Source organism: Gekko japonicus, unplaced genomic scaffold (genome assembly GCF_001447785.1).
Source record: "Gekko japonicus isolate JY-2015 unplaced genomic scaffold, Gekko_japonicus_V1.1 scaffold748, whole genome shotgun sequence".
In the NCBI taxonomy this organism is placed as follows: Eukaryota; Metazoa; Chordata; class Lepidosauria; order Squamata; family Gekkonidae; genus Gekko; species Gekko japonicus.
The window spans coordinates 209,661-220,764 of NW_015164206.1; the positions used below are offsets into that span (position 1 = coordinate 209,661).

The following is an 11,104-nucleotide window of genomic DNA, read 5'->3' on the forward strand; positions in this document are numbered from 1 at the left end:
AAGGTAATAGCGGGAGACTGGCAACCCTAGCAACAAAGCATTCTAGGACAACGTCCACGTGGCTTCCTGCAGCAGGATGCATTCCGGTGGTTGCAGTCCGGCGTTCCCCAACCATCACCACTTTTCTCCAGCCGCACGGCGGTGCTTGCCCACAAAACTACAACCCCCAGAATGCTTTCCCGTTGCGGGCTTCTATGCGCGAGTAGGAGAAGCAGGAAGGACATCGACTCGGCAGCAAAGACGACAGCAATTGGCCTGCTTTTTGTTGCCGGCTGTGTCGGAAGATACCGTCTTCTGGAACTCCCAAAGGTCTCACCTCTGTTCTGGGTGCGTTTGATAGGTTCTGGGGTCACATAAATTGCACTTCCCTACTTGCCTCTCGTGTTGTTGTAAACGCCTGTTTGCGCGTAGCTCTTTGGAAGGTTTCTGCTAGACGGCGGGCGGGTGGGGGTGTTTGCAAAGTCCACACTATTCTTTTTTATTACAGAACTTAGATTCCCTTCCCCTCCCTTGTTTTAGTTGGCGCATCACTGCAGAAGACAAGACCCGACCTCTGAAAAGGAGAAAAGCGCACATATAATCGCCCCGCCCGTACGGAAAAGCAGCCCCCCGAGCTGATGATCTGGATACGGTACAGGGAATTTGCTATCAAGGAAAGCGTCAAGGACTTCATGCGGGCCTAGGCGGAGCTGCCTGGAACGCTGATCGGGGCGGACGGGGGCGCCGCCATCCCGGGACCATGAGGAACGACCTGTCGGTGGCGTTTGCCGGCGTCAGCGGGGCGGGAAGCGTCCTACGGAGCAGCGAGCCTGTCTCTCCCTCCCCGGTGGCGTCCCACGCGGCCTCCCTGTTGGAGGAAGCGGCGGATCTGTTGGTGGTGCACATGGACTTCGCCTCTGCCGTCGACCGCTGCGAGAAGGGCTGCGAGAGCCTTTTGGGGGAGCTGGAGAGTGAAGACTCCGGCAGGTATGGATTGAACCTCATGACTGGGAATCAGGGCTCCCTCTAAGCTGAGTTAGTGTGAGCTGGCTCACAGATTTTTTAGCCTCCAGCTCACACATTTTTGTCTTAGGAAGGATGGCTCCGGAGCAAACTAACTTATGCAGTAGCCAAATCGCTCATTCACAACTTTAATGCCAGTAAGCTCACAAAGTAGAATTTTTGCTCACAAGACTCCACGCCTTAGAGGGAGCATTGCTGGTGCTGTTCATCCAAAAGAACCAGGCAGATCTGGGCTGCAGTTGCTCCTAAGGGGCGTGTTAAAGGTCCTTGTTTCCTGTGTGTTGTGGTCATTGCATGTTATGGCAGAGGAGTGAGGGACGGTGCTTGTTTTGCTGCCCATAGCTGGCAAATGAACTTCCAGATTGCAACCGGGGACCATGCAATAAGGTTTGGATGTGGAGGGTTGATTTCAAAAACGAAGAGGGTGCTGGAGGATCAGGCCTATTCGCATGAGGCCTCTTCCCTAGAGAAATGCCATGAGCTGTGCTTATCTTGTGGTATGGAAAGGGCATTGAATGCATGCTTAGAGGCACTGTCATCTTTGAGTTGCCTGGCTGAGCCTTGGCACTTCAGCCTTCTGAGAGTGAGCCTGTGTTCACACATGCACAAACCCCTTATATGTACAATGTCATGTGCGATAAGGTGTGTATCTATTCATCTGTCACAAAAGGGTGGATTGATTGCATAGGCGGGGGGTAGGAGTGCATCCATGTGACATTCTCTGTATAGTGTACAGTGGCTTTCCAGGACTCCTGTGCCTTGACGTGTAGAAATTTGGTGGTGGTGGGGAGCCCAATCCTCTGAACTGATGATGCCTCAAGTTACCCCTTCAATGCTCAGTGCAGTATTGCAGCAAAGTTATTTAAGATGCTGTCCAGGATGTTTTTGACAGGGTTCCCCATGATGTTCTGATGAGCTATGGACTGGACTCTAGGATCGTTAGGTGGATAGGGAACTGGTTGGAGAACCACACTCAGAGAGTAGTTGTCAGTGGCATTTCATCTGAATGGAGGGAGGTGTCCAGTGGGGTGCCACAGGGCTCAGTTCTGGGCCCGGTACTTTTCAATATTTTTATAAATGATCTGGATGAGGGTGTGGAGGGGCTACTCATTAAATTTGCAGATGACACCAAACTGGGAGGAGCAGCGAACACACCAGAAGACAGAGATAGAATTCAAGGAGATCTGAACACACTGGAAAGGTGGGCAGATAACGAACAAGATGCAATTTAACAAGAATGTGCAGAGTTCTAAATCTGGGTAACAAAAATACTGAATGATGGATACACTTTTGAGTAGCAGTGTGCGCGCACAAGATCTTGGGGTATCGGTGGACCATAAATTAAATATGAGCAGTGAGTGTGATGCAGTGACAAAAAAGGCTAATGCGATCTTGGGGTGTATCAACAGAGGCATAACATTAAAATCACAATATGTGATAGTCCCGCTGTACACTGCATTGGTCAGGCCGCTCCTGGAGTATTGTGTGTAGTTCTGGAGGCCTCACTTCAAAAAGGATGTGAACAGAATGGAGCGGGTGCAGAGGAGAGCAATGAGGATGATCAGGGGCCTGGAGACCAAGCCCTACGAGGAAAGGCTTGAGGGACTTGGGAATGTTCAGTCTGGAGAAGAGGAGGGGGGAGGGGACACGATTGCTCTCGGAGGAGGGCAGGGAGCTGTTCCTGTTGGCAGCAGAGGACAGGACAGGAAGGCAGTAGGAAAAACTTTTTGACAATCAGAGTTGTGCCACAGTGGAATCAGCTGCCTTGGGAGGTGGTGAGCTCTCCCTCACTGGCAGTTTTTCAGCAGCATCTGGACAAACACTTGTCAGGGATACTGTGTAGGCTGATCCTGCACTGAGCAGGGGGTTGGAGTAGATGGCCCGTAGGAGCCCTTGCAGCTCTGTGATTCTATGTATCTCTTTGCAAATGTTAATCTCTTTAGCTCCACCTGAAGAGGGAAAATCTGAGCTTCAGTCCTCCCATAAAAATAGAAGAGAGCTTTACTACAGCCTGTGAGCTATAGATAGGAAGTCTTAATTTTTTCTGTAGTTATTGGAGAGGTGTCGGGGTCTGGTTAAACTGCCCTCAGGGTTAGAATGCTGCTTGCAACCATAACATTCCCCTCTCTCTGTTGTTGTTTGTTGTGTCTTCTTTCATGAACCAGCTCTGAAGAACTGAGGTGCTCCTTATGCGTCGTGGGTATCCAGGCCCTTGCTGAAATGAACCGGTGGAGAGAAGTCCTCCCATGGGTCCTCCAATACTACCAAGTTCCGGCATACTTGCCTCCCAAACTTCTGGAACTGTGGTGAGTTCCTCTCATGTATACAGATCAAGTTCTCACTAAGGTGGTAAACCCATGTTTGGGCTGTACCATTCAGACTGCAGGTGAAGGGCTGATATTATAGAACGTCATACAAAATGATTCTATGCAGGCAGAAAACCAAATGTTAGTAACAAGTATTTTAGCATAGTCTTCTCCCTGAACACTAGCTTACTTCATGCAGTGTATTTTTTGTATGGCTCCTGGAAGCCCCATAGTAATCTCACTGTGCTTGCTTCCAGGGCTCTTTTTGTAGAAAAAGCCCAGCAGGAACTCATTAGCATAATATGCCACACCCAACAGCAGGAACTCATTAGCATATTGGGCCACACCCCTGACAGCACAGCTCATTAGCACATTAGGACGCACCCCCATGTTACCAGAAGTGTGGTCATCCAGCCACACCCACCTTTTGCTTGTTATTCTGTTTACCTTGTTTGTTGTCAAAACCCAGGGCCTTTTTTTGCAGCAGGAACTCCTTTGCATGTTAGGCCACACAACCCTAATGTAGCCAATCCTAATGAGTTTCTGCTGTTGGGGTGTGGCCTATTATGCTAATGAGTTCCTGCTGGGCATGTCCAACTTGGGAGCCAGCCGGAACTCCGTTCCTGTGCGTTCCTGCCCAAAAATAGCCCTGCTTCCAGGTTAGGATAATAGAATCATAGAGTTAGAAGGGACCTCCAGGGTCATCTAGTCCAACCCCCTGCACAATGCAGGAAATGCACAAATACACAGCCCCCCAGTGACCTCTGTTCCATGCCCAGAAGATGACAAAAATCCTCCAGGATCCCCGGCCAAACTGGCCTGGAGAAAAATGGCTTCCTGACCCCAAAGATGTGATCAGCATTTCCCTGGGTGTGTAAGAAGGGGCCACAAGAACTAAGCACTGAGGTAACCCTTCCTGCCCTCCCTCTCATGATCCGCCTTAGTTCACAGAATCTGCATTGCTGTCAGATGGCCATCTAGCCTCTGTTTAAAAACCTCCGAAGAAGGAGAGCCCACCACCTCCCGAGGAAGCCTGTTCCACTGAGGAACCATAACTGTCAGGAAGTTCTTCCTAATATTTAGCTGAAAACTCTTCTGATTTATTTTCAACCCATTGGTTCTGGTCCGACCTTCTGGGGCAACAGAAAACAGCTCCACACCATCCTCTAGTTGGCAGCCCTTCAAGTATTTGAAGATGGTGATCATATCACCTCTCAGTTGTCTCCTCTCCAGGCTAAACCTTTCATTCTCATTCAAAATCTCATTCAACCTTTCCTCATAGGGCTTCCAAATGAATTTTACTTAAATGGGGGATGGGCTGCTTTTTCCTGCACCTACAATCTCTGAAGTTGGGTGGTAGAAAGTGCCGTCAAGTCACAGCCGACTTATGGCAACCCCATAGGGTTTTCAAGGCAAGAGACATTCAGAGGTGGCTTGCCATTGCCTACCTCTGCATAGCAGCCCTGGACTTCTTGGTGGTCTCCCACCCAAGTACTAACCAGGGTGCACCCTACTTGCCTTCTGTGATTGGATGAGACTGGCTATCCAGATCAGAGCTTCCAGAGTCTACTGATATATATATGTATTTTAAATTTGTAAAGCAAAAGTGCATACTCAAGTTTTCTTACCAAAGTACATGTGAAGTAAGCCTGGTTGTGTTTGCGCTTGTGCTTAAGAACGTAAAAAGAGCTCTGCCAGATCACCCCAAGGTTCATATAGTCCAGTCAGTGTTCTCTGCAGGAATCTCAGCAGTTCACGGGGTCTAGGTGGCCAGTGTTCCAACTTCTTTCTGCCCTTGGCTTCAGTCACTCGGTTACAACCGCCTATCCTGATTGTCTTTCATGGGTGGGGCGGGGTTATGAAATGGGCATCCTACCCAGTCACTTCTGTCCAGAAGCACCAAAGGTACCTGCAAAAGCTGTCCGCCACTATCCTTTTTGGAGCGCCCCAAGAGAAGCGGCAGCTGTGTTACATCAAACAATCTTGTCAAATATGCATCCCCCCGGGAATTGGGGGCATTTGGACCACACACTCCTCACTGTGCAATACGGGGTATTCGCCTAGAATTGTCTTTTGGCTGTAAGTTTTATATCTGCCCTTTCTGCTTGGGGCAGCATACAGAAGCCTACTTGGCACCGACTTGTGTGAGGTAGATGAAGCTGAACAGGAGAAAGTCACTTGGCAATTCATGGGCTTCACAGCAGACCAAGAATCCAGCTTCCCTGCAGAGTTCAACTCTCTCTTCCTTCTACTTTACTGGCCTTCAGTATGTCCTATGTTTTGAGAACTCCCAATAGTAGACCTATAGAAGCTGTTAGTGCATTAAAGCTGTGTTTTGTTATTCCCTTTCCCCCCCAGCATCCTCCTCCATAGCAAAGTGAAAGAGCCTCATGTGATGCTGGATATCGGGAGCGATTGGTTACGTGCCTCAGCCAATCAGCACCTGCCGACTTACGGCCTGTTGGTTCAGCTGCATCTCTTTCACGTTCTGTTGCCGCTTGGGCACTTTGCAGAAGCACAGGAGATGGTCGAAGGCTGTAAGGCATTAAGCAAGGAGCAGCGGCTGGAGGCACTCAGGATCGTTAGAGAGAAGAGGCAGCAGTGGTTGCAGCAGACAAAGGAGCACCCAGATGCTGAGGTGCGGGCAGAAATAGCGTGGAAGACTCAGCTGGGTAAGGTTTCTTCTCAACCCTCTTCTGCCGTAGGAACCGTGGCTACCCAATTGTGTCCAGGATTCTTAAATAAAGTTGTTGTGTGCATATGTTTCCACGGTGATGGTGTCAGATACCGTCTTAACTGTGCAACAGTTAAACAATTGTTAAATGTAGTTCAGGGTAACTATATTTCTGGGGATACTCTCCCAGAACCATTCCCATTCTTCTGGGATGGAACTCCCAATATCTGTTTTCCTGTTTACCCATAATACTTTTCTCCTTTGCTCTGACTATTAATCGTTTTGACCAATCTGGCCTTTTACTCACTGCTAGGAGATACTCTGATAGGCTACAGAACTTTAGAGAGGAATGTGGTCCATCTGGTCCAGCATCCTGTCTCGGACAGTGGCCAGCCAGTTCCTCTGGAGGGCCAATAACAGGGCATGGAGGCCAAGGCTCTGGGATTCAGAGGCTTAGTGTCTCTGAATGTGGTGGTTCCCCTCAGTCACCATGGCTGGTAGCCATTGATAGACGTATCTTCCACGCATCTATCTAATCCCCCTTTAAAGATGTTTATTCCTGTGGCCATCACTACATCCTCTGGCCACATTGTAATCACTCTCTGTGTAAAGTAGTATTTCCTTTTGTCTGTCCTGAACCTACTGCCCATCAGCTTCACTGGATGCTCTTGGGAGAGGGAGGAAAAATTTCTCTTTGCCAACCCTCTCCACCCCATGCATAATTTAATAAATCCCTTTCATGTCCCACCCCCCTTAGACATCTCTTTTCTAAACTGAAAAAGTCCCAGACTCTTCAGCCTTTCCTCATGGGGAAGGCGCACCAACCCCCTAATCATCTCGGTCACCCTCCTCTGTCGTTTTCCCAGCTCTGCAAAAGTCCTTTTTGAGATACGGTGACCAGAACTGCACACAGTATTCCAAATGAGTACAATATCAGCTGTTTTATTCTCAATCCCTCACCTAATAATCCTTAACATAGAGTTTGACTTTTTCCACTGCTGCAGCACACGTTATTGTCTCAAAAGACTCTTACAAGCTCTCTGTGGGGGAAATACCTCTCTCTTGTGGCCTAATATTCAAAGGAGTTTGTGCTACAAAAAGAGCCCTCTATACAGGTGCATTACAATATCGGCTGTTTTATTCTCAATCCCTCGCCTAATAATCCTTAACTTAGAGTTTGCCTTTTTCACTGCTGCAGCACACGTTATTGTCTCAAAAGACTCTTACAAGCTCTCTGTGGGGGAAATACCTCTCTCTTGCCATTTTCCCGTTGTGACTTTTCCCCTTGGCTGCTTTCCCACTGTGACGTTCTGTTGTTTTGTAGGCTCGGTGTCCCAGAAGGTGTTGACCATCTTGGCACAGCTGGGCCGAGTGCTGGGGTCCCTAGCAGGCCAGTTCAGCTCCATGCCTTACAAAACTGCTCTCTTAGCAGCTTTCATGCTGTTTCTCATCGTTGTGAAACTTGACCCAGGTATGCGAAGGGGAGATGCTTTCAAACACTTACTAGTTTTTTTTAACTTCTGTCTTACAGAGAGATTTGGCACAGCTGGATTTAGAAAGGGGGGGGCTGAGTTATTAGGCAGCTTGGTCTAAGACTGGTGTGTTTGGTGAGGATTGGGACTTCGGGAATGTTTAGAGCTGTGTTGAAGCCGCGCAGATAGCCAGTGATAATAATGTAAGGCTCCAGGGGTCTGAAAGAGGCCAGAATAAGGGCACCAGGTCTTCAGGCAGACTGTAATTGTGTATTCCTGCACTGATCTGGGGGTTGGAGCCAGTGTAGTGGTTAAAATGACTTTCCTTGAGCCACTGTCTCTCACCTTAATTTACCTCACGGCTTAACACACCTCACAAGGGTGGTTGTGACGGTAGTTGTAGATAGAAGTAGCAGGATACTTGTGGGAGAGTATATACAGTTTATTTACAGAGCTATATATAAATACATGCAGCTTTGCAACAGTTCACAGGTCTGACTGACAAAGTGCTTCGCTGAATATCCATTCATTAGGCAGGGTGCTTGGTCAAGAACCTTTCTCAATATATATATCAGTTGACCAATCACTGTTCAGCACTGTACAACTGCTTAGTCATTCTGACTCTGGCAGATATGATGCAACTTCAGTCATCATGTGACTATGTGACTGTCACCTTAGATCATCTGGATCTAACAGCAAGACATGACATGCTGTCATCTTGCCTATACCAACAGGTTGTTGTGAGCAATGTTCCCTCTAAGCTGTGGAGTCCTGAGAGCAAAAATTCTACTTTGTGAGCTACTGGCATTAAAGTTGTGAGCGAGCAATTTGGCGGCTGCATGCATTAGTTTGCTCTTCTGGAGCCCTCCTTCCTGAGCGAAGGCAAAAATGTGTGAGCCGGGGGCTAAAAAACTGTGAGCTAACTCACACTAACTCAGCTTAGAGGGAACACTGGTTGTGAGGATAAAATGGAGGAAGGCAGAAGGTTGCTGTAAGCCCCATTGGGAAGAAAACCGGAGTATAAATATCAGAGTAAACAAATTCGATTGCTTGATCCTCAAGGTTCCTTCCAGCTCTTTGACACTACCCCGGTTCCATGTATCTGATGAAGTGGGCACACACACGAAAGCTTATAACCAGAATTAAACTTTATTGGTCTTAAACGTGCCACTGGACCCAAACTTTGTTGGGTTCCAGAAGTAAGGGAAGACAATGAGCAATTTGGGGGGGCAACCACTAGAATCAGAGGCCAAGGTGTAAGTTTAAGGCCTTCTCTCCACGTATTTCTGCTCCCGTGTTCAGTATTAGTAGTTGGGGGTTCTGGGAGAAAGACACAGGGCCTGTGTGTGTCTGTAAAACTATGAGGCCTTTGAGCTGAGATCTCCAGTCTGCCCCCTGGAGATTGGCAACCATCGCTTAGAAGAACCCAGGAGGATCATGGTTGTGTCTGCAGGCAGCACCAATTCAGTAACAGCTGCCTTCATCGTAAGAGGATGCCTGGCTTGCAGCCTCCAAACATTTTTTGCCCTTAGCTGCTGCACCCCATGGCAACCATTTTGTGACAACACCCACGGCCTCATTTCAGAATTCCAAAAGTGCCCGCAGGCTAACCAAGATTGAGTACCCCTGGCCTAGATATTCTCTGCCCTTGGGTTGCTAGGTGCTGCTCCAGAATGTTTGTTTCAATGATAGCCAGAAGGGGAGATTGAATGTTGAGCAGGGCCTTGAAGACTCCAACCCCAGTGGCTCCTCGTAGGCCAATGCGGGTGAAGAAATAGTGAAAGGAGTTTGGTTGACAGAAAAACCTTTTTGTCACAGTGGGGTTCCAGCTGTGGTGAGGGTTTATTTTAGCTACAAGATAATTTGTGGGACAGATTTCATTAGTAATGCTTAACGCTGTGGCTGGACTAGATAGCTGCCTTGTGTGGGTGAAAAATTAAACACGGTCTTCTTCCTCTCCTCTTCCTCAGCATCTCCTACCTCCCTGCCCTTCATCTACAGACTCACTCAGCTTTTCCATCAAGCCCGCTCGGCTGTATTTTCCCCACATTACAGGCCTCCAGTCTGAGGCGAAACAGGGCCATTTTCCTCAGTAATGAAACTCTACATACTGGAGAACCACTGAAAAGAGGCCCTGTAAGCCAGTTGGAGTGATCCTGTTGCTGTGAGGAGAGAAAAGGTTGCAAGCGTTGTGGAAGCTTCTTCAAGTCTTTAAAAATACTATCTGATTATGCATCTGGCCTGAGAACGATCTTCACTGATTTTTTCTCCCTGTTATCCATCTCTTGAGGAGTCTATGAAGTTACCCACAAGCCCATTGGTGACCTGCCAAAATTCGTGTACTCCTCAAAACACCTTACTTATAAACATGTTCTACTGAGAGCAATGGGGTTTTCCCCCAAGTTAAATGTGTTTGTTTGGAGCATTAAATTACCTCTTCAAATACTTAATGTTTGATTCAACCCCATCTCCTAAAAGAGACATCTCAATTTCTGCTTAATCCTGTGACTTCTCCTGGTGTGTGCTAGAAAATTTGTGTTGTCCTTTCAAGAGTCTTGAGCCATTTTGCTTCCTGGGGAAACAAAGTTTTAGAACTGCCACATATTTTCCGTCTCTCACTTTGGCTGAACAGCAAGCAAAGCAAGGTGTGTTTAGCCACCCTTTTCAACATCACGATGATCCAGGTTGCCAAAAAAAAATTTCTGCCACAGCTCCTGTGCATTTAACAATCTACGTGTGTTAAGTAGGAATTCAACAGCTAGTCTTTCGGAGCATGACGAGACAAAACTTTACCTGCTGTATTTTTCTGTTTGTCACACAAGGCACTTAAAAGGTACAGGAGCCTTACCAAGAAGAAAAGGTGGCGACTCTGGTGGCACTCCACAAATTAATAATGTAGTTTTTGTATAAGAGAGTGCTAAAACTTTTCATCAGCATGTGTGCTGGTTATTTTGAAAAAAACCCCACCTTGATAAGAGGAACTGTTTTCTGTTTTGGGGGGAAGGGTTTCTAAAGATGTTATGATTTTTAAACAGACATTTTAAAGTAGTAGTTGTTAGCTTCCATTTAATCTGTACATTAAAATCATTTCATTTTTTGAAGACTGCATTTGGATATTTAGTGCTGAGGGTTTGGAAGTGGATGCATAAAGTGATTTCCATTGTCTACAGCATAGGTTCCTAAACTTATTTGGCCTATTGCCAACAGGCTGCTTTAGATAGGTTCTGGACTCTTCTTTCTTTATGCTTCCACCGCCCCCTTATTTGTATTCAACACCCCCCCCCCAATTGCACCCAAGCCTCTGACTGCCCACCTGGATCATTCCGGCACCCTCGGGGGGCTTTGGGAACCAGTGGTCTAGAGGAAAGGCATCTTTGCCAAGGAGAGGACAGGTGAACGGTGCAAGTATAGTAACTGGACAGTGGCTGTACTGCATCTTGATCAAGACTGTATTGCTAAGGTAATTCCACAATGGAAAGGCCAAAATATAGTGCCCGTTTCCCCCAAAGACATCCAGTTACAGAAATGCAGCTCTGGAAATGTTACGAAGAACAAGCGTTATGAAGAATTATCTGCTGATTTTCAAAATGGCTGCCAGAGGGTGATTGTTACATGTTAATTTTTAGTTTAGTGTTACTGATCTTTGTATG

General features: G+C 47.3%; 1 protein-coding gene across 2 annotated transcripts; it reads left to right on the forward strand.

Annotated features, from left to right (window-relative positions):
- Positions 1–216: 216 nt before the first annotated feature.
- On the forward strand, positions 217–10,414 carry PEX26 (peroxisomal biogenesis factor 26). 2 transcript variants are annotated; one of them, XM_015408410.1, is made up of 6 exons: positions 217–327; positions 488–966; positions 3,168–3,308; positions 5,667–5,980; positions 7,307–7,453; positions 9,425–10,414. In XM_015408410.1, exons 2-6 carry the CDS (start codon positions 740–742, stop codon positions 9,520–9,522), a joined length of 927 nt encoding a protein of 308 aa, XP_015263896.1. In that variant the 5' UTR covers positions 217–327; positions 488–739; the 3' UTR covers positions 9,523–10,414. The 2 variants fall into 2 exon arrangements, with proteins under 2 accessions (XP_015263896.1, XP_015263895.1); XM_015408409.1 differs by having other exon boundaries at positions 520–966.
- The last annotated feature ends 690 nt before the right edge of the window (positions 10,415–11,104 follow it).